At 38.0% G+C, this 23,502-nt stretch overlaps 2 protein-coding genes and 1 long non-coding RNA gene across 5 annotated transcripts in view; 1 reads left to right on the plus strand and 2 right to left on the minus strand.

Annotated features, from left to right (window-relative positions):
* Nucleotides 1-155: 155 nt before the first annotated feature.
* Nucleotides 156-2,893, minus strand: cfap300 (cilia and flagella associated protein 300). Of its 2 annotated transcripts, XM_008421932.3 has the most exons (8): nucleotides 2,796-2,893; nucleotides 2,599-2,720; nucleotides 2,445-2,526; nucleotides 2,122-2,191; nucleotides 1,875-2,032; nucleotides 1,614-1,786; nucleotides 714-780; nucleotides 156-586 (listed from the first exon to the last, which is right to left on the minus strand). In XM_008421932.3, exons 2-8 carry the CDS (start codon nucleotides 2,706-2,708, stop codon nucleotides 455-457), a joined length of 792 nt encoding a protein of 263 aa, XP_008420154.1. In that variant the 5' UTR covers nucleotides 2,709-2,720; nucleotides 2,796-2,893; the 3' UTR covers nucleotides 156-454. The 2 variants fall into 2 exon arrangements, with proteins under 2 accessions (XP_008420154.1, XP_008420153.1); XM_008421931.3 differs by having other exon boundaries at nucleotides 2,599-2,876.
* The window catches only part of tinagl1 (tubulointerstitial nephritis antigen-like 1), a 39,115-nt gene continuing 18,488 nt past the window's right edge, over nucleotides 2,876-23,502 (plus strand). The window contains exons 1-4 of one of the 2 annotated variants that reach the window (XM_008421929.3): nucleotides 2,876-2,986; nucleotides 3,106-3,132; nucleotides 3,765-3,890; nucleotides 22,979-23,289. In XM_008421929.3, the coding sequence (XP_008420151.1) occupies nucleotides 22,983-23,289 (307 nt within the window). In that variant the 5' untranslated portion in view covers nucleotides 2,876-2,986; nucleotides 3,106-3,132; nucleotides 3,765-3,890; nucleotides 22,979-22,982. Of the gene's footprint in view, nucleotides 2,987-3,105; nucleotides 3,133-3,764; nucleotides 3,891-19,677; nucleotides 20,109-22,978; nucleotides 23,290-23,502 lie in introns of those variants that run through there. The other variant, XM_008421928.2, reaches the window with a different exon arrangement.
* On the minus strand, nucleotides 16,419-17,789 carry LOC145553915 (uncharacterized). The gene is made up of 2 exons (XR_014089954.1): nucleotides 16,629-17,789; nucleotides 16,419-16,518 (listed from the first exon to the last, which is right to left on the minus strand). It is a non-coding gene; the product is annotated as an uncharacterized LOC145553915 (long non-coding RNA).

Below are 23,502 nucleotides of genomic sequence, written 5' to 3' on the forward strand. Positions count from 1 at the left end.
TTGCTCTGGGTCTCTTCTTTTTCTTCACATTATGACACATTCAACTATGGTTTAATACACAACAACAAACTACTTTTGAAAGTTTTACAGTGAGTTGCTTCTGTACCTTGCAGAGTTTTCTACATATTCTCACATAACAGGTAAGTGATAACATGTGGATGTTAATAAATATACATTTTATTGGATTTTCTAACAAATTATTATGAGGAAAATTATTTCATATTTTTATCTATTTTAATTGCTCAACTCAATCTAAATAAAACATATGACCTACAGCTATTTTTCACAATTCCAGTTAAGGCACTGAAAGGGTTTTCATACTTTTTCAAGACACTCAATAGTATATAGTAAAATTACCAAAAACAGAAATCGAAGATGTAGATACAGTGTTTTTGGACCAAGCAACAATTCTGTAGCTGGTCAAAATTTCAGATTCGTCTTCATTTTCCAGCTCTTACAACGTCATTTTTCCCACGCCGTAGATGTGATAGAGCAAAGTCACATTTCGTTTGACAGGATCCACAATTAAATAGGCAAAGGTCTGCTCCTCCTCCCGTGTTCCAGGAAAACACTGGCCAGACTCATCCTGAAGAACAAAAACAACACAGAAAATGCTTTTGCTGTTTTCTTGAGTGGCTCCAGCTGTAGCGTTATTCATTGTAGAGGTTTCTTTTGGTTTTCAAATTCAAGTCTTATGTGAACTGTTTACTTACATAGGCACAGACTTTGAGCACGGTGGACACCACACTGATCTTCTTTGTTTCTGGGTTCTTTTGCACACTACAAAGTAAGTAACTGATTAGTAGTGACATAAAGGAATGGATAACAAAGACGCCCTAATAATAGAAAAACCTTGAGTAAAAAATTTGGGTTTCACAATATTATGGGTTTAACACAAAGTTAAAATAAGTGTATAGCATGACCCTTTAGTGTGGTTCCTACACAATTGATATTTATAGGTGTGGAAAAATGTAAGAAATAAGATGCATTCCTATTAATTTGTTAACTATTTCTTTATCAAAAAGTCCATGCACCCATATGTCTATTATTTTCCAATCACCAATCTATATATCTGTTTGCAGAATCCCCATCCTTTCTTCCATTCATCTGGTCACCTATTGTTCAATTCTCTTTTCTTTCTTTCCTTCTTCCTTCCCTCTTCACGGTTCAGTTTTTGCAGCCACCATATTAAGCCTCAATCCTGCCATGTAAAGATACTTTACTTTTTTTTTGGATTCTTAAAATGAGTCTGAAAAGTGACAGAGCAATTCTGGACACTTAGTTTGAAAAAGTATGAGGTTTTGACATTGAAAATGAGTAGGAACTCAGACTCCTGTGCATTCATAAGTAGATTTAATATTTCCAAGCAGATTAATTTGTCTTTTTGGTTACTATGAAAACTGGCAAATCGCAGCAATAGGTGCTGATTTCATTTAATCTAAAGATTTTCTCTGGGATTTCATGAAAGGCTCGATCACAGGGTCGCTATGACACATTATTTTCTGGTTTTGAGGGCATTCACAACTTTGGAATAACTTGAGACCAGAATCCTTGAGAAGAGTTTAATTAACCTTCTTTTTCTTTATAAATTGAAGTCTTGCGCTACAGCTCACCTTATCAGGTCTTTGTATATTTTCTTTGTGGTGCTGATGTAGGGGTCAATGGTGTCTTCATACTGACAGAGTTCTCCGCCAAGACACAGGTGCTTGAAAAGGCGGAACAAAAACTCCTCCCTCTCCATCCTCCCAACAACATAGTAGTGCTCAGAATCCTCTTCCTGTAACATCTGGCAGAGGCAAAAAAGAGTCTTGAACTTAACTTCAGAAATGAAATGAATACAAAAAGGCAGAGGGAGTAAAAAAAGAGGGGATCACCTGTCGAAGTTCATCGTAGTCAGGGTAGACATCATGAAAGCATTTAACTACATGACCAGAGGGCCTCAGGATGCCGCAAGAGTAGACTGGATCAAACAACTCCATGGAGATCTTAGTACAGGGCACAAGATTTGTGCTGACAGACTCTACTGGCCTCTCTACAACACACATGAGTCTCTTAGCCTTTGTCAAGATGACGTAAATTTCCTGCTGTCGTTAATAAAAGGATCTCTAGGGGATGACATACCAAGAGGCATGCAGAGTCCGGCCTCCATATTTCTTAGACTGGCAATCACCTGAGGGTCTTTGAAGAAACACTGAAAAACAATGGAAAGAAACATCAAATGCATTCAGTTTAGATTAAAAAAAATGAAGGGGTGTAAACAAAAGGGAGAACACCTCATTTTTGAAGATTTGGTTTTTTACAGAAAAAATAGGGGAAAACGGAATTTAAGTCTCAAAAAGTATGGGATTTTCAAGTGAAAATTGTTAAAAATAAAATAAAAATAAAGAAACGCTTTCATATTTTACAGCAAAATACATATAATACAACATTAGAGCACGTCTTACCAAAGCAAACGTTTCACAGCTGTAAGGATGGAAGTTGCTGTCAAAGCTGTACGTCTGAGCTGAAAGCCTCCCCAGCATAGACCTGAATTAAACCCACAATGAGAAACAACACACCTGGACAAACGGGAGAAAGTTAACTATATTTTTACGTCACCATTTCATCAACAGCGTCAAGGTGTTCTTGTCCTCCTGGAAAGAGAAGCTCTTAGCAGGAAGAGGACTGAAAGAGTAAGTCTGCTCAAACGCGCTTTCGCCTCCTGCCATTCTGAGTTTCGCCTAGAAATGTATAAAAACAGTATACACTTTAGGGCTGTTTTAGCTAACAGGTAGTAGACTTAATCATAAGCTTACTCGGTGCCACTACGTTTATTTATTGGAAGGATAATTCCAATTTGCGCTTTTTCTCGTTTAACTTTTAGGGACTCGAGTTTGTGTGGAGTAGCTGTTTCCTTGGTAACGGACGGTTGGTGACGTCTTGATGCCCAGTATGAACTACATCTTTATTTCCCCCCTTCAGCTAACACTAATGCAATTTATTTTAGGTTAGTGGTAATGTATCTACGGCCACGGTATTATTACCTATTGTATGGTATTTTAATTTTAAACTGTTTTTTCTTTGTTTTCATTTTAACGTATTAACCTTTTTCTTTTTCACCACCAGATGGCGACATTTATCTGCTTTAAAAAGGTACATATTTTTCTCAGGCTTCTTACGCTTTTGTTCCATAGTTTTTTTCTCATGTTATAGCATCAAAACGTGGTGCTTTGAGGACTTCCTAATCAGCTTATAAACCACGTTAGAAAGTACAAATCTGACTACTGACTTTATTTTATTTTTTCTGCTTACAGAAGATATGTGGGAGAAACACCAAATGATTATGGGAAGTCCTGTAGATCAAGTTATGAATATGAGTTTAATAAAATGTGAACTGGTTTAAAAGCATTTTGTGCAGTACAGTTTACGTTAAAAATATTTTTAATTTTCACTTAGTGAGCATTTGAGACACTTCTTGATTTAATGGAGAAAGTTACGCTTGCTGGTACTCATTATTCAAGCGCATAGAAGCACACTTTTGTGCATATTGTCTTCACATTTGTTTAGTAAATAATAATATGGTGGAATCTGTTGTCTACTTTTGTCCAATTCTGGGTAGATTCAAATAGTTTTGTGCAGGTCCTGACTGGAAAAAACACTTGAATTCTTTTTTTTACATTATGCACAACATCTAATTTAAAACATCCTCTCGGAAGTTTGTAGAGACCCCTACACATGTTTTATTTACTCCTGCTTAAATACTTATGTCATTCCTATCATTCCAGCTTTCCAAGAGGGAGTTCTGGAATTGTTTTGTTGCACATTCCAGTGAAGGACTTCCTGAGCCTCAATATTCCAGATGAAAGAAGCCAAAATGATCTGCTGAGGGGAAACCATGAAGTTATCATACTGTAAGTGTGTTTTTGTATTACAATGGATGTTTGTATATGAATGTTATACAGGGAAAGCAATACTGTAGGTACCATGTCTGGGTTGCATCTGTGAATCTGATTTTCTTTCAGTAGATAACACTGACATACCAGTAATAGTTACATGGCAGAATTGCTCAGGCTTTAAATGAAATCCGGTTTCTTGGCCTTCAGTCTCAGCATGTGGGAAAAAATTAGTTCAGTTCAACTTTCCCATGTGAACAGAACTATGTAATAAACTGCACAGTGATGTAACTATGATAACACGATGCAACTGTTCAAACCACAACTGTACTTTAATAACACAGCTCTAAAATAGTGATGGTAATTGGAGTGCCACAATGTATTGCTGTAATGACAAAGAAAACAAAAGGATTATTAGCTGTGACAGCCAAGTGAAGCAATTGGGAATTGCGATTCTGCAGCCAGAATATGATGAGATGTAACATAACACAGGTCAGGTGCATTTAACAAAAAGATATTTTCGTTTTCTGCTGATTGCTTCAAGGGAATTGCTCTTTAGACCCATCACAGACTAAATGGCAGACAAAGATCGGAAATGTTCAGAGAAATATCGGACCGTGATTGCAAACTGTGATCATATCTTTCCATTCTGCCTTTGCAGATTTGTTGACAGGTATGGAGTTCTTCCCATCTTCGTTGTGGTGTTTTGCGATTTCAAATAGTTGCATGATGGAGGCATCGCATAAATACTAAGAAGACAAGTGTAGACACAGATTTTCATTGACACTGTGGTCATGCAGTTCAAACTTTTTACAAAAGCTGGAGAAACATTTAAAGAAAACATTTAACTGCTTTACAAGTCATTTATATTTGCTGGCTCTTCATTTATTTTTGAATAATCCAATTAAAACCCTAAAAGTAAAACAAGCTTTTTACTCTAACAAATGAACAGACATGGAGTAACATGAACACCATCCACTGTTAGAATTATCAACTTGTTACACATTCCTTCTTAGGTACTTTTTAAATTTTATTTTTAAAATTGCATTTGGGAAACATTAAATCGTATGCATATCCACCTGTGCCAATGCAAGATAAAATCTCTGTGAGGAAGACACGGTTTTTCCACAACAGTGAGATACTAGACTGCTAAAAAGACACAACAACATTCAAGGTCTTTTGGTTTCAGGTGTATCTATATGCAAATATGGTGCCTTCCCAAAGTATTTACCCTTGAACCTTTCCACATTTTGGCATGTTGTACCTACAAAGGTCAATGTGTTGTATTGGGGTTTGTGTGTTTGATCAACACAAAGTGGTGCAGAATTGTGAAGAGGTGGGAGAATGATGCACACTTTTCAAAATGTTTTATACAAATCAGGAATGGATTCAGCTTTGATGTGTCGGAACTGCAGAGAACAACTAAAGTTGTTTAGATCTTCTTTGCAGATATAGAAATAAATATTCTTTGTATCTTTTTTATGTTCATATTCAGTCAGATTGGATGGAAAGTTTCTGTGAACATCAATTTTCAAGTCCTGATTTAAATTCTCAATTGGATTTATTCCTGGACTTTGACTGAATCGTGTTAACTCATAAATATGCTTCAATCTTTACTATTCTAATGTAGCTCTAGCTTTGTATTTAAGGCTTTTGTCCTATTGGAAAGTGAACTTCTGCCCCAATCTCAGATCTTATTCAGCCTCTAGCAGATTTTCTTCCAGGATTGCCCTGTATTTTTCTCCATCCTTCTTCACATCAAATCTGACCTGCTTCCCTTTTCCTACTGAAGATCAGTCCTACAGCATGACCTCTTCGCCCACCATGTTTGATTGAGTTAGGAGCAATGAGAAAGTTCACTTTTTGTCCAATCTGAGCTGTTTTAAGTACTGAACTGTACTCCGAACATTCGAACATAACCTGAACAGAATTTGAACCATCCACTAATAGACTTTTCAGAAGAATAAAATCAAAAATAGATACTTTTACCTGCAGTTTACACATTTAAATGTCCAATTTGAAGCTTAATTTCTTTGTCACGTTGTTCATTCTCATATCTACCTGAAAGTTATTTAGCTGCAGAGATTCCAAAGACACTTAAAACTCTGCAGTTGCGTCAGTGCAGCCTAGAGTTGTGCCCAGACTTGGAGAACAATGGAAAATTCCTTCTGGAGCATTTTTGATAATGAACGAATCAATATCTGTAACATTTTTCTCCGGTGAGGTCATGGTGAGAGGGATCTCTGTTTATGCTGTTCCTTTCTGCTCAGGGTCGGTCAACACAGGCCAAATCCCAGTGGAAGTGTTTCATTGTCAGTGTCTCCACTCCTATTAACTCATAACAACAATAAACACATCAGTGAGACTCAAACACTGACTCATTCAAGTCAGCTCAGCTGACACTCAAACTTATACAAACATGAACACACCCTAAATTTATATTTCTGTGTTGTACATTTACTAACTCTACGTTCAGTTGAAAGGAAAATTCATATAAATCCACCCATGGCAAGAAATGATAAAAGTTTAATGGAAATATCAAAAGTGTAATGCACCATGGAAACCACTAGCAATGTTTGTCTCTCTGCCAACTTCATGTTGCTTAAATTCCAGATGGAAATTTTGCCTCAGAGGATAAGAATCCCTTTTTAGGCAGCATAAATAAAGGAATCATTATCTGCAACTTGTTTTTTGGTAACTTTTAACAGTGCTAAAGCATACTATTTGGGCTCAGAGCTTCTTTAAACCAGTTCTGAGTGTCACTACAGCTGTGGATGTCAAATTCTAAGGAAATAATGAAAACATAAGAGTAATATTTATATCTTCTTCAGTTTTCAAACAACTTTTTTTGAACGCTTCAATATAAAATGTGGACATAATAACACCACTGATTTGTAAGCTGCTGTTTTAGCAGCAGTGGTGGAGAAAGTACTCAAAAAATGTACTTAAGTAAAAGTACAAATACACAGACAAAAATGTACTCAAGTAAAAGTAAAACTACCACATTAGCATTTGTACTTAAGTAAAAGTAAAAAAAGTACTGGCTTTTAAAAATACTTAAGTATTAAAAGTAAAAGTGCTTGCTGAATGGATTACCTAATCGCTAATATCATTAAGTGTCCCGATCGTATTTAATTTTAATACATTAGAAATGTGCCATTTTAATGAACAATGCCACAGATAAAGCATGTTTTTATTATGTTTACAGTATGTGATTACTTACTATGTGATTCTATGCATCATACTTTCAGGGATGGAAACATCTTGTCTCCTGTCCTAACATAACATGAACTTCACTTTTTTTTTGCTACTAGTGGCTTTTATTTTTTAAAGAAATCCAACAGAAAGGGGATGGAAAGAAAGTGGGTGGGAGAGGACAGGCAACCAAGGAGCCAGTAGCAGAGTTGTAGTCAAGGTCACCGACCCAAGACCAAGTCAAGACCAGCACCCCGCGCTACGTGACACAAAAAAATTAACTTTTACTTATCAAAATTGCTTCTCAAATTGATCTGAAAGATCCACATTCCCATAAAAAACTAGTTATTAATACTTAGAGCTTAAATAAATGCAATCAGTAAAGATCCGTCCAGAAGAATCGGATCGTTCCTGAATGTACCAGCGTTGTCCCATATTTGCAACACCTCAGTCAACACCTCCACACAATAATTCAGGGCATGAATGACAACTTTTTTTCATCGCAGATGCAACATGTGTGTCTACGTCAGTACAGCTAGCTTTGCTAGCATCACGTCCACAGATCTTACCTTTCTTTAAGCTTTCCTTCCAAGTGACGCTAAAAGTTGGACGAAGTCCCCACCATCTGTGAAAGCGAAGCGCTGCTGATTTTACTTGTCGCCATACTAATTTATGCAGCGCCATTATATTACTGACGATTAGACTCGGTCAGAGGAAACCACTGCGCATGTCTAGAGCTTCGCGTGCGAGTAAAGGTGGAGCCGATGGGTGACAACAGACACGTAAGTTACGATATTGCTCGGATTTTACGGCGCCACCTTAAGTCCCTGAACTTCACATTTTAACGGAAAGAAAGAGCAACGCGACTTGGATGTAACGAGTAACGCGACAGTTTTGTAGAAATGTAGTGAAGTAGAAAGTACAGATACTTACTGTAAAATGTAGTGGAGTAAAAGTAGAAAGTATCCATTATTTAATCTACTTAAGTAAAGTACTGATACACGAAAATTGTACTTAAGTACAGTAACAAAGTACTTGTACTTCGTTACTTCCCACCACTGTTTAGCAGTCTGATCGTTGCTTTTCAAAACCTTTATGTGAATGTCTGTTACAACACAGCTGAATACACAAAGTGATCTTTGAAACTGAATTTCAATTTTACAATAAAGACAAATTAAAGTGAAGTCTGTTTGAGCAACAACTATTTTGAAACTCTGGAACCTGGAAATGTTTTTTCCTCTGTTTCACACAATACACAGCCTGAGGAAGTCCAAACAAGAGAAACGAACAAGAGCGCAACCTTGCCATGTCCTCCGACTAGAACACTCTTATTTTGTTTATTAACTCCCTCTGCAGATGCCTGATAGAGTGTCTGAGATATTTTGGGATTCCCAGAACATCCTTGGATGGATAAATAAGAAATTGTTCCCTATGCTGAGAGAAAAAAAAAAGAGATACCGTAAGAGGAATATGGAGAAAGCCACAAGCGTAAAAACAAGAAATAAGATTTTCAAAGGCGTTACGCCTATGTAATTTAACACAATGAAAATCTAATTAAAAATTAGTAGCAAGATTAGAAGGGCTGTCATTGGTTCTTGTTGCTCTGATCCTGTCTTCTTTGAGTATTAAAAAGCTTCACATTCACATACTTTTTGCATCAGGTCAGTATGGAATCATAGCTAGGTAGTTTTAACTTTCTACGAAAAAGTGACATGTCTTCAGGCATCAGAAACACAAAAACTAAAAATATTATTTGCATCATTTTGGACAAAAATCTTGTGGCTGAAACTCGATCACCCTAAAACACGAGGGCTGTGTCCTCCAGGCAAGGCGCTGAGCCCTTTTCAGGCAGTTTCTGCTTTTGTGACATTTATCTGGTCCGTTTCTATCCCAGTCCCCATGGTAACCATCTACACATGGTTGCTTGACATGGAACATGATGCTGGATGTGCTGCAAGAATGTAACCTCACGTCTTTGCCAGCTTGTAGCAGAGGCTGAAAGGAAGCTACTCGCTCGTACGAGACTGAAATCATCAACAGCATGTTGTTGTTGCTGCTGCTTGACAGCCTCCCACCGATGAAGCTGGTCTGCTTCGGACACTTCCTGCCAGCATAAATATGGCTGATATAAACCCCTAGATAAACAATCAACCGGTCTCAAAGGATAATTTAGAGAAAATATGTGGGAAGGTTTAAAAGCATGAATGCCTCTTCAGTCTTCCATCCCTCTGTACCTCAGTGCCTCACTTGTCTTGCTGTTGTAGGAGTGAGATGAGATAAACAGACATTAAAGACAGGAGTGCTGCTGATGCTGCAACCTCCAGGGCCCAGAGCTTGGCCTCTAAACTCTACTCTACTCCAAACAAAATAAGCTGCTCCTCAGAGCCCACCTCCCTTCATTTTGTTTATCGGCATAGAGGATATTCCAGAAGAATCTGTACACGTGTCACTCTGCAGTGACTCATTCGATAATGATAAAGTAAAATAAGAAAGTCCCTACGCTGGCTCCCTGTAGCTCAGAGAATAGGCTTTAAAATACTGTTGTTAGTTTATAAATCACTGAACGGCTTAGCACCTCGACTCACTGAAAATCTGCTGTTGTTGTACCAACCTTCCAGACCCCTCGGGTCTTCTGGTTCTGGTTCTGCTCTGCATCCCCAGAACCAGAACCAAACAAGTAGAAGCAACATTTAGCTTCTACGCACCACAAATCTGGAACAAACTTCCAGAAAACTGTAAAACAGCTGAAACACTGAGTGCCTTTAAATCCAGACTAAACACCCACCTGTGTAGAGTTTTATTTGAAATGTAATCAACTACGAATTTAACGACGGCACTTGACTTAATGTAATGTGGATTTGATTGCTGATTCTATGTTGCATGACTTTGTGATTTTTATGATGTAAAGCTCTTTCAAGTAAGTGGAAGAAGTTTTTTTTTTTTTTCATCTTTGGGAAAGAAAGTTAAAGCAACTAAAATTAACATTGTTTTACTTATTAAAGTATAAATGTAAGCAATAAATATTTGATCAATCAGGGGAAAAACTTAGAACAACATATACAAATACTTTCATGTTGATTTATGTGGTGGTGAGGTGGACAGATTCTCCAAATAATAATGCCTCCAGCACTGCTTCACAGCTGGCATAATATCCTCCCCAACCCCCAGAATCCCATATTGTGTTTTGCGAACAATGTCTGATGTTCAAATACTTGTGTTAGACTCGATATCCAAAGAACATTTTTATAGGTAATCTAAACTTTGCTTTTGCTCCAGTGCCAAACCAGCAGACTCAAACCGACTTGAAAAGAAATGATCAAAACAGAAACACAAATGAAAACCAAAGTTTTAACACCATGAAATCATTCTTTTAAGTTTCTAATGTCTTTACTGTTTATATTAATGAAAATGTACCAAAAAAAATTCCAAATGGTCACTTTTTTGTTTGTATTGTTTATTTGTATTACTTGGCTTTCTAAGTATTATTAAAATTTATTTTAAATATGCAATAAAATACCATGAGTGAGAAAAACAGGCTTTCATGGGGAATCCTAGGTGGTTTTTTTTAACATGCCTCCATATCTTTTCTGCACATAATTAGTTCCTTAGACACACATTTGAGTGTCAGGTCATCAATCTACAGAAGTGTAAACACTTACTAAACATTAGGCTGTTTTAACTGTCCACTAGGGCCACATTTGAAACTACAACCTGGAATCTGTTCAGCTTCCAGCACTCTGAGTCAGTATAAGCACTCTAAAATGAGCTGCATTTTCTATAGTTAGCCACCCAGATGTGTTAATATAATATATGCTACCAGGCACACTAGTGTAAATTCACAAAAGAAATACCTTTTAAGCATATCAAAACTTGATTTAAAAACTAAAATTATCAAGCAATAATATAAAGTAACAGGACTTCTTGAAAGCAAGACCTGAGGCCACTTTGGGGCCTTCATTTTATCTCTTCTTTGTTTTCAGTTTTATACTGAATGTACATTTTCCTGTTTTAGATGTAAAGCTGAAATAGGAAATCAACCAAAACTAACTGCTGATTAGTGGCAACATTTTTTATTTATTTATTTTAACAACGTAGAATTAAATTTTCTAGAAGTCACCTGTTAGTTAATTTACAGGAAAAACTAGAATTACAGTTATGATAAAAGAAAATTTGTCTAATTTTAAAGTGATTCTATTACTACTGACTACTCTTTTTAGGGTTCTCTGAGATTGACCGAAGGTTCAAGGATTTAAAATTGTGTAGTCAATGATCAATGATCAAAATAAGTCCAGATTCATGTAAAATAACTACTTTTTGTATACTGTGCTCTAACTGTAAACACAGTATACATTTTCTGTATACTGTGCAGAAATTTTACGCTGGGGACTCTTGCAACAAGATAACAGCCAGGTAACTTTGGTTTTGTGCTATTTATGCCTCCTACCATGGCATGCCACCCTGGGTGGTGAGCCATACAGTCTGTATCAGGAACTGCCTCTGCATCACAGATTCAGATTTGCCTGAAGCCTGAAATTTATTACCTGATGTCACTCGTGGTTTAAACACTGTGATAGTAGGCGCCTAAATTAAATGTTATAAAGACTACTGGGACTGATTGACTTACTTTGCATGCAGATATTTATTGGTTTTAAATTAGCGATATGTAAAAAGTTAAAAAGGAATGACCAAATTGTGGAGGGATGAAGTGCAGTTATTGGAATATCACTAGATTTTGTTGCCTATGTAAACTCTAAACATGTTTAGTTTTACCAGCTGATGTGGGTAAGTGAAAGATCCAGACAGGCGAGACGGGAGCTGAAGAGTCTTTTGACCTTCCTCTGTCTCTGTTTTATGACCTTTATGTTTTATTACCAACTCGTGGATAAGTAACTTTTCTATTACCTTTTTGTTTTGGCTATTCGTGCTCTATTTATTGATCTAAAGGCTTAAATTTCACTCCGTAAGGATCTATTGTGAACCCAAGTTCTATTTATTCTGCTAATGTCCACAGAAAGAATCCCTGTTGTAGCTTTTTTTTTTGGCTTTTAATACTTTTGTTTCAGTTTTGTTTTTTAAGTTTTCCATTTTAACTTCATTTCAGTGGACATATCAGAATTAATATATTCTTCACTTTCATCTATATCTCGTATCTCAGAATGCAAAGGAATATAAGGGTCATACAAAGTACAAAAACTGAGCCAAATAAATAATTGACAGTGCTTCTGGCTTTTTTGACCATTATTGAATTGAACTGGTTTCTTGTGTATTACTAGACAGCAGAGTTTTGCAATCTCACTGATAAAGCTGGGTACTAAGCCGGTCTGAAATTTTCTTTTATTTTTGCAAAGTATTCATTCTTTCTCCTTTTGATTTCTCTACCTTCAACGGTGAGACGCTTGCGAAGAATATTGTCCAATTGCAGGTGAACCCAAACATTTCTTATAAATGCTAAAGGAGATTTTTTGTGTGGGGTTGGGTAAAATATATTGAATAGGATTTCTTCTCTCTTGGGAATGTAATAATAGACGATTTGAAGAGGACAGAGTGAATCAAGGACCACCTGAGCTCTTCTCTTCTCTTTGAATCAAAGACGTGACAAAACATAAGAACTGGGTAAATTTATATCAAGAGGTGCTTTTAATCTTAAACGGATGCACCATTCACGGCCCACTTTCTAAATCTTCTGCTAAAGTGAAAATGGAGAGTGTTTTATACCAATATGCTGATTGCAACAGAATTTACCCAACCAGGAATGTTTTCTTATCTCACATCTTTTCAACCTTGCATACTGTGTGTGTGAGGAAAGAAAGGGACAAGTCACCGCATGTTACAAAGAGCAACATCTACTTGTGATCTTCGGTTGATTAGAGAGTAACACCTTTAGGCGCTGACTTTGCTGTGTAATCCTTTGTGCGGTTACCGTGCAGTTATTCTGAAGTGATCAAACATCATCAATGATCTTTTGGAACTTTTTTAGCCACCATAAAAGATCTTTCAAGATCTTTGAAGTGTGACTTTCTCCTCTGTGGCTAATGAATAAAAATGATTTTTAAAAATCCTGCACTTATTTTAACGTAGATGATGAATTTGATAAATAGCACATTTGGATGCACACTCACCCACCACTTTACAAAATAATACTATTCAGTGGCTTGTTAAAACAAATAATAATTTAGCCATGCTAGCAACACCATGCATTTACTCATCTACAGATGGTGAAGAAAACTTAGCAAAGGAATAGGTAAGATAAGGGATTTAGGGACTTTGAATGTGGGTGAGAGTTGAGTCTGAATGCAGATAGAAACTTCAACCAGCAGCAGATCAGACTGAGAGCCACTTTTGTAAAAATGGACAAGGAAAGACTGAAAACATGTTGCCTTGTCTTGTGAGTTTTGGTTTTGGCTGCATCATTCAGATGATAGGACCAGAACTTGGTGGATCCATGTGATCTGAATGGACCATTTAGGTAGCTAACTATAGCATGACGGTGTGTTGGATAGTGCTAGCTGTTGTAATTGACCGTGTCCATCTCTTCAAGACCACAGTGTACTCATCTTCTGATGACCACTTCAGCAGATTAGTACATTATGTAAAAAACCTGAATAATCTGAACCCGGTTCATTGAACTTAAAAATAAGTTCACTATCTGGAGTAGCCTCCATGGTCACTCAATTCAGTAAAGCAACTTTGGGATGTGGTGAAACACTTGAATGTGTAGTTAACAAATTTCCAGTATCATGTGGGCTAAAATCTTGGAGAAACTTTTGCTGACACCTTCTTGGATATATGCCATAAAGAATTATAGTATTTCTGAAAGCAACACGGGCCCAACCTGTAGTAACTGCACCTTTATCATGGATGAATACAGTAGTATAGCATTAAAAATCCCCAGGATTTGGATGGTCTTTTCAGGGCTTCATGGATTGCAACTGTGACTCATTTTCTTGAGAAAAGATTGAAAGTCCCTGAGGAACTAAGGAAGCAATAAACATCAGTGGGAAGTGGGCGAGGATTTGTTTTTGTAGTGCCAGAATATCAGGGGCCCTGTGACTTTCTTAATGTTACCAAATAAAGTAATACTAACTCTCATACCTCTTGTTTTGGAGGCAGAAAAAACATTTCAAAACGTTATTACTCATTGTGCTTGCAGGTTATTGGCTCGGCTACCTTGTTAGAATATTTACACTTCCTTCCGTCTGACCATCGGCAAACTCTTTGTAGGTCTGAAAGGTCGTGACATTGAAGTATCTCGTCTTGTTAATATGAGATCTTATGTTCTTAGCAACAGTAAAGTTCAAGTAAGAAAATTCATAAACTCGAGGGAATTTCGCTGGATATCTTTCAAAGCAAAAGCACATTCTAGTTTAAAAATGTTGCAACTATGTAAATTCCAGAGTAAGCTTTTTATTTTATATTCATCCGAAGAAAGAATGACTCAGAATTTAGACAACTTGAATGATTGCTGACAGTCATATAAAATGAGCTTACTATGAGTAAATATTTTCTGTATTATGCATTTCGATGAGTGCTATTTGCACATACCTATGATTAAAGTTCCACTGATCACATACAGAGCTTCCTTGCATGTGCTGAGCTGGTGAATCTGATCAGGAAGAACGAACGGCTCTTTGATTCTGATTCACAGGTCAGGTCTTCATCTGTCTGAGTGATTCAGAGTCTGCAATTTCTTGGTCAGCAATAAATAGTGTGTGGGGTCAGTGCTTTCACAATCAATATGAGGTGAGACAGAGACAGACATGCAAGGGTAGCAAAATAAAAAACACCACTAGTCTTATTGTCTTAGACTTTAGTCTTATTGATAGCTATGATCAGACACAGCTATGACTGTCTTTTTTTTCTACCCCAATATTTGGATTATTTTTTTATTTCTTTAAATTTCTTCAAGCAAAAACTCAAATTCTTACAGCTACAGATTATGAAATAAACTGAAGTCAGGTTTATGAAAGAATATATGCAGCACAATTCCCTGGAAAGACTCATGCTAATCTGGACCACTGGTTTTATTTACCCATGAGCAAAGCGATCTAGGAAGTCTTTAAAGACATAATAACTAAAAACAAGTTTAGTGTTTATTATAACAAAAAAAGTGGCTTTTGGTCAAAAGTTATTATATGTGGAAGATTTATTTCTGCCTCTTAAGCAGTCATTTCATGATTAATATACTTCCTCTGGCCTCAGTTTCACATCTTATATTTTTGTCATGCATTTTTCAGGTCAATGCTTTCCTTTGAGAAAGTATTTCTTCCTCAGCCACCGCAGCTGGCACTTTTTCTTACATGTGGCTCTTCACTGTCCTTGTCTTCAGTAGTTGTAGCTATATAAATGTGTTATAAAAGTCCGTGGATGTTTCTTTTACTGGTGAAGGGTGCCTTAACATTGTTGGAGAGTTTACTTGTCCCCCTGATCTTTTATTTAGCAACAATTATATTGTTAAAAATCCACAGTTGACTGATTAATTGCTCACGAACTGCGCTATAACACACTCTATGGTTTGTTTTGGAGCCTCAGGGGAGACGTCTCCCACCTTGATATTCTTTTTACTAGACACATATTTATGTTTGCTGACAAAGTTATAAAATTTTATCTTGTAAAGTTGAGGAATAAAAGCAAAACGGGTGAGACAAGACTTTCCCCTTTTCATCCTAAGATGGTCTCTGGCTCAAATGCATATAAAGTCACTTCATCTCTAGAGGCATCTGGATGAGACTCCTAGAAAACCACATTATGATCCAAAAGCAAACATGAGACCCAGAGGTTCTCAAATGAGACACCCTGGTCTCTTTACTCCCAACGAAGCCATTCATGAGCAGACTGCTGCATTAGCAAAGGCTCTTGCTTTGATTATATTAAAAAGTCATTTTTCTCACTTTGTAAAAAAAACCCCAACAACTTGAGTACTGTAAACAGTGCTAAATCCTAGATTTCTTACCTGTGGCTTGTCCATCTGTCAAGAATTCTTGATTCATCAGGAATGTAATGGTTGTTTCTGCCACATTTTTTGCTTTGAGATAGTTTCCACAATGCTTTTGTGAAATAAATTGATGCTGGATTTCTTCCCACAATCCCCCCCAAAAATAATAATATATATATATTTTTTAAAATGTTACGTGACTTCAAGATTCAAAACTGGAAATGAAATGCTGTTTGGCCTTTTGATGTACTGGTTTTCTGTCTTGGTTGTTTCTGCTTTCTTAATCTCTAGAAATAACTCACAATTTTAATGACCCACATGTATCTTTTCTCTTGGACCATAAAAAAAAAAGATTAAATAAAATGTGAGGCAGCATTATAATTTCAAATAAGAAACAGAAATGGATATGGCCTCTCAAATTTTCCATATTACTCACATTTAGTTTATTTAAATTGCTTTCTTTGAGTCATGTACTCTCCATTTCTCCCCAGAGCAACACCATCAGTGTCAACACTCCAGCTGCAGAGAAACACAAACAGTGCAATGATTTTCTCCCAAATATCTGAACTTCACATCAAAAACTAACATGTGGGTGTTTTTTTCTTAGTAACAGCACTGAAAACACTCACATTGCTGATGTTCTCTGCTCTGGATCAGCATTTCACCATCACACCCATCCTTGTTGTTTACTATCAGCTGCACATGTCCTGGAGCAGGAAATCCACCAGGGGCGTCAAGATGGACATGTCTCTGCTCTGAGGGCTGCATGCAGACCCCCACTGTGACGCAGTGCAGCTGGAGCCCATGTTTTTGTAGCTCCATGGGATGATTGTGATGCAACAGTTCAGAAAAAGAGAGCGATTGTTCCTCAGGATGACTGTGCGTGTATGTGACCGGCCCACGCCGCTCAGTTGTCAGTTCCAGATTCTGCTCATATTTATTTCCACAAAATGCTCCAAATTAACGAAATATATGCCACACACACACAGAAGTACACTGACCTCAATGAGTGCACACTTTTTGTGTGAGTGTGCCTGGATGGAAAATTTATTTTCCCTCGGAGTGTCCCTGCAGTATTTTTTTTTTGGCTCAATTGTTGCCTTCAGGCTCAATGGTTCAGTCTATTCTTCATGAATTACCTCACCAACAGAAGCACTGCTGATCTGATAGCAGACCACTCTGCTCTGGGTAATTTAGAGGTCAGGTCTGAGTCACTGTAGTGTGGATCCTGCCTACACATTGACTGTACGTCCATACGTGTGTCTTATGACAGATCGCCTACAGATGTTGTGAAACATCCTTCTCACATTTCTTGTTTTCACTGATCTATACATGAGTCACAGGCTTCCTCATTTGCTGTGACAGCCTTCTATGATTCAGGGGTCATTTATGTGTTCCTGAGGGTCTTCAGACTTTTACAAACACGCCTTTTCATTCTCTTGCTTTTACGGTTAAAGGAGCGTCATCACCATTCTTCTCCAGAAGTGACTTGCATGATGCCAGCAGCTATGCATAGTTCTTTATGTGTTACTACCACCAAATGACGTAGAGTTGTGGTTTACGAATGATGGAGAGTCTGGTGACATTTGAACACTGTAAAGATAGCTCGGGGGCCCCTAGTTTCAGGAGGAACAAGGCGTGTAACACTTGTTAAATATATAATTATAGGCCTGTTTGAAAAGAAAACCGATTACCCAGAACTCCTTCATCCAGTAATAGTCTGAGAGCATTTCAAATTTAAGCTTGTTTTAAGTCACACTTATATATGAGGATAAACAAACTGCCAAAAAAACATTAAAAAAAAACATTTTCCCTGGAAAGTGTTGCATAGATAAATACTAAATGGAACAGTACCTCAATCAATGCCCTTTATTAGTAGTCATCTATCTTCTATTTTGAATGAAATTGATGAAATTGATATTTGCAAGTAGGTAAGAACGTATTTGTCATGTCTAATATATTAAAATATGTAATTACACAAAAATCCATTTGAGTGTATTTGCACACACCTTTTCTGCTCTGTCCACATCTTTTGGGTAAACTGGGACTGAGGTCAGGACTTGTTAGCGGTTTACTTTGTTGTAGTTACTTTGGTGGTTCGCTGAAGGGTCCTGTTTGGAAAACCAAAGTTTGACTCATGGCTAATGTCTTGAGATGTTGCTTCAGTGTTTCTAAGTCACGTTCTTTCTGCGTGGTGTCATCTGTTTTGTGAAATGCGCCAGTCGCTTCAGCAACAACACCTGATGATGTCACACCTGTACTTCAGCTTCCTCGTTCCCCTTTCAAATGATCACTCTAGACAAACACTTCAAGTTTGGTTTCATCCAACCACAAGACTCGTCTCTAAAAGCTGAGGTCTCCATCTTATTGTTCATTTGCACACTGCAAAGCTTTTTATGCTGCTTTCTGGGTGATGACTTCTTCTTCAGCCAGTGTCACCATCCATTTTACTGTGGATAATGATCTTGCTTCAGAAAGATACTTCACAGTTATTTTACTTTTGTTCTGGGATTGGTACGTCCTTTTTGAATCAAAACATTTGTGTGACAAAGAGACCATCTCCTTTCTCAACAGTATGTATGGACATTAAAACTTGCAGGACCTGCATACATTTAGATTGTACTCACGGGACTGTGGATGTCCATGGCTCTCTTCCTGATATCTGATTTTTATCATTTTTTCCCCATCATGTTGCATATTCCAGGTGTGCTTTAAACTATAAATACGCGCTGACTTGACTCGGATTGTGAGCTGTATCTTCTCGACTTGTATATCAAGCTTAAGCTTCAACATTTAAAGAAAGTATAAATTAAGCTAAAATTGAAGCAAAAAGTATCCTCTCATTATTCTGGCATTTACCTTGTAAAAACAACATCAGTAATGTTAACTGATCTAACTCTGCGTGAATGTAAGACATTGATTATAAACAAAGACTTATTGTTTTTGCATGAGTATTTTTGTGAATATATGTTATGAGCTGTAGGTCTCTTTATGTGGTCACTCATTTTGTTTCTCCTGTCTCTCCCATCCTCCAGCCCCGCCCTGTCTGACACCCTGCTGTGCCTCCATTATCAATTCAGCTTTTAGTTTATTGATCGAGCAGGGAGGGGGTGTTTAACGCACAGCTGCGTCTTCCTTCAGCACCATGTCACTCCTCTGAATCAATCAATAATGCCCAGAAAACAGTGGATGACTAAATTGGCTCGCTTCATGAATTTTGAGAAACAGTTTTTTTTGGGGGGGGGGGGGGGGTTTGTGATTAACATGTCAGCATGACAACAACTTAACTGTTACTGAACAAAGAAATAAAAATCAAATTTCTTGCTTGTGCTTGCAAATTTTTAATTGTTATGTTGTGATTGTGACTCACTGAAATAAAAAAAACAAATAACAGAATTGATTAAGAAATGCAACATTATAAGATTCATTCTATCAAACCTACTATTTAAAAATATTTCATTAGAGCATTTATAGCTTTTTGCCTTAATTTTTGCCAAAACCTAATGTCCAGGGGGTTGTTTGTAAGTTTCTAGAAGCTGGAAAGTCTTCTGCAATCTGTCCACTCATTTCCAGGCCGAGTGGGTTGGGCTTATGCAACCTGTGTCCAGGAGGAGGAGCAGGAGTCAGCAGCTCCTCTCTACTGCGAACACCTCAGATAAGAGTTTAACTCTGCACAGTAAATGTAGGGCAAATTCACGGCTGTAAGTGAAAGGGACAGCTTCTTGGGTAACAGGAGACTGAACCAAGAGTATATTTCACCATGGAGGCTTCTGGGTGATAAGGAGAGGAAGGCTGCTCACAGATAATCAAACTGAGGAAGCTACTTGAAAAAAAAATCTGTATGAGTGAAAGAGAGAGTTTGCAGGAGGCAGTGAAGCAGGGGACAGGCCTGGAGTGAATGGGGGTGGGGGGAGTGGTTAGCGGTGCTTTCTGCATGTATATAGAGAAGGCAGTCTGACAGAGCAGATCCTGTTAGAGCGTGAGCCTTAGAGAAAGGAGGACTGACCTTTCAGACTCGCTACCTGTGAATGACTTCCTGAGCAACACAGCAACCGAACTCTGCAGGTGTCTGCTGGATTATAAACTCAAGATTTCTGTTTCACCAACAGGTAACAACTGATTTTGCTCCTGTGCAGCAGATTTGTTTCCTATGACGGGTTCCGGGCAGGTGCAGCTTTACAGTTTTCAGACGTACATTGTTCTCAGCTTACTTGAACATATTTCTGCAACATCTGCTGAACTTTGTTCTCTTTTGGTGTAATTTATGACTGCATATTAGCCAAAGTCTTACTGTTTGAATTTATTTACTTTCTGGGTGTTTGACTGAGTGGCACAACATTCTAGAAGATTTATTATTGAAAGATGGATGCGAGTTAGAGATTGAGCAATTTTTATGAGCCAGTTTGTGTTTGTCTGGTCCTCTTGTGCGACTCAGAGAGATGTAATCCATTCACTCACCTGTTTTATTCAACCCTAAAGGGGGATTGTAAAACCATCAATTACCCATGTTGGTGTTTCACAGACAGGACTGTGAGAGGGAAATAGTTCAGGAAGACCTCTTACAGACATACAGAGAATTATCTGGTGGGTGGTGCCATGATATCTCCAAAGAAAGTGAAACAGTGACATGAACAGGGAGAGAATATTAAAAAGTCTGCTACAACCACAATACTGCATTGTACTGATATTAGTAGAGGCTTAAGATACCCGTAATGCTTTACCATGAATTATTCTGCAAAATTAATGTCCAGTGTTTCAAAATATTGAATTTAAAGATAAAACTTTCTTTAAAAAAAACAAAACAAAAAAACTTGACTTTGAGTCCATTTCTTCCACTGGAGTTGGTTTTTATTTGAACAATTGCTGCTGAGATGAAATAAATGTCTGTCATGTCACTTCTGAACTCTAATCCTTCTGTGCAGTGACAAGCTGTGAATCTGAGCTTCTCAGTGTAAAACGTGCACGCTCGTGTATATATGTGAATGTCTGTCGGTGTCGAGGGTCCATCTGCCCCGTGGCTGCAGTGGCTCGGCTACAGCAGCTGTCCTGAGCTCTGGTAGGCCATATGGCAGCTTTTGTTAAGCAAGCGGGAGTAAAATTAAGCTGGAGCATTAGTCTACTAAGCTAGTTAAACAAAGTGTTAGAATTTCACCAACAAAATGGTTTTGACTGCTTACATGCATTTTAATTGGGGAGCTTTTAAGTGAGCTTAACAGTGGTACAAATTATTTAAATCCCAACCAACTTTTAAGTCAACAGAAATGTCATTATTACTAGCGTTTAGGAAGATTTTACTGAAATTGCTTATTTTATCTACTCAAATAAACTAGCTTCTGATTGTTTTTGCTCGACACAGCAGAACATTTTTGACACCAGCTAAAAATGTTCCCCCGAAAATAAATAATTGATTATCTCTTAGTGAGTGAATACAGGCAGTGGGTGAACACTGGGTTCTCAACGTTAATGTGTTAGCGCGCGTTATTTATTTGCTAGGCTATCAGTGCTCGACTCAAACTTTCTCCAGTTTCCTAATACCTATACTTAAGCTATTTCTACTTATTAACTAAAAAAGCACAGAAAAATATTTCTGTGCGTTTACGTTACTCTTTGTCGTCCCAGAACACGGCTAATGAGACTTCTGACTTTCTAACATGCTTGGATTTGTAACCAATCTAATCTTTGATCAACGTGACATTTGCAAGCTTATTTTCTTGATTGAAAACTAAACAATTTGATTAGTTAACACTTAGCAACTTCCAAAATAAATTTTTAACACTTTGCAGAGGAGAAATATTTTGGAATATGTTGCTGCACATTACAATACCTTGTCAGAGTTGCCATGAATTACTTGCTCACCATTAAAACATTGACCTGAAGAGGCCAGAGCAGCTCTATGTACACCTGGGTGGGTGTTTTATTGCCCTGCTTTGAATCTGCTTCAACTAAACTCTTGTCTTAAAGAGCGGACCTCCTGCCCATCCCGTGCTTTCCGTTTGCTTTCATGTTTTTGTGCGTGGGTATTGGACACCTAAAAAAAAAAAAAAAACGCATTCAAGCAGAGTACAGCCTTGCTGTTATGTGCGTAATGTTCATTGTGAGTGGATTCCTGATTTGACAATCAAAGATGCTATTTATGTGGGCAATTCTTCCGGTACGTCTGCACGGACCCACCCTGTTAGAAACCTGAAACCGGCGCTCTCTCCAAGGCGCATCCAAAACAAGGGAATGCGTGGATCAAAGTTTGCAGTCAAGCCCAAATAGAGCAACATGTAAACATGTAGAAAAACTGGACTTTGTCATTGTTACTGTAGAAGGAAGTATTTTTATAATAAGACACAGTCACATACAAATAAACAACAAGCTCTGACATATTACTTCTAATAACCGTGCTACTTGCCAGGCTATTTTAAAGCACTCACTGTCCCAAAAGTCCAGGAATCATTTTGTGGTTGTTTTCATTTCTTTGCTGAAGCATTTTCAAATTTGGTTGCAGTTTGTCTTGGCTGTTTTAAAGGAAAGTCATGAAAAAAAGGTCAGTCTGTAAGAATCCCATGAGATTGTGTTTGGACCATGAGCTCCTGATGTTGCCCAGACTTCTGTGTAGTGTGTGTGTTTGGGGGGGTGTGCGTGCGTGTGTGTGTGTGTGTGTGCGTGTGCGTGTGTGCATGTGTGTGTGTGTGTGTGCGTGTGTGTGTGGTGTGTGCGTGTGTGTGTAGGTGTGTGTGTGTGTGTGTGTGTTCTGCCAAGCTCATGGCTCAATGGATGTGTGTGGGTGTGAATCATAGAGCAGAATGTGCATGGGGCATTGGCAACTGTCCTAAATGAATGATTCATTACTCTCTAACCTCCATACTTTGGAAATTTAGAATCAAAACTAATTGGTTTTAATGACACATAAAACCATGCTTGTGTGGAATAAAATCAACTTTATAAGTTAATTTCTCAAACCGTTTCACTTCTTCTTCTTCGTTGGTCACAGATTGATGATGGGTCCTATTGTTTTGACTGCGCTGGTGCTGCTCCTGGCTGCGCAGGAAGGTTCTGGAGAGGGAATCCAAAACAGAAGAATCAGAAGGGAGCTGGCCAGTCCTCTGCATGCCGGCGGCATCAGGGACCCGTACGGCTCCTACTGCCACAGGCGAGGAGGCTGCTGCCCCGGCAGGGACGACCTGTGCACCGTGCCCTACCTGGACACCATCTGCTACTGCGACCTGTTCTGCAACCGAACCGTCTCCGACTGCTGCCCGGACTTCTGGAACCGCTGTCTGGGCGTCCCACCACCTTTCATTGGTACATTAGGGTGATATGTGTTTGTGTGTGCTTTGCTTACTTTTCTAAGAGTCTGTGATCAGAGCTGTTGAGGCTCAGTCACAGCGGCGTACGGCACTCTGCTGACACCTACAAATGAATCACAGCGACACATTGTTTTACCCCTCTACAAAGTTTCAGCTGCAGCTGCGACAACTATGAGCCAGCTTTGTTTCAAATCAGAGAATAAAACCC

Source organism: Poecilia reticulata, chromosome 11 (assembly GCF_904066995.2).
Source record: "Poecilia reticulata chromosome 11, P_reticulata-male-v2, whole genome shotgun sequence".
NCBI lineage: Eukaryota > Metazoa > Chordata > Actinopteri > Cyprinodontiformes > Poeciliidae > Poecilia > Poecilia reticulata.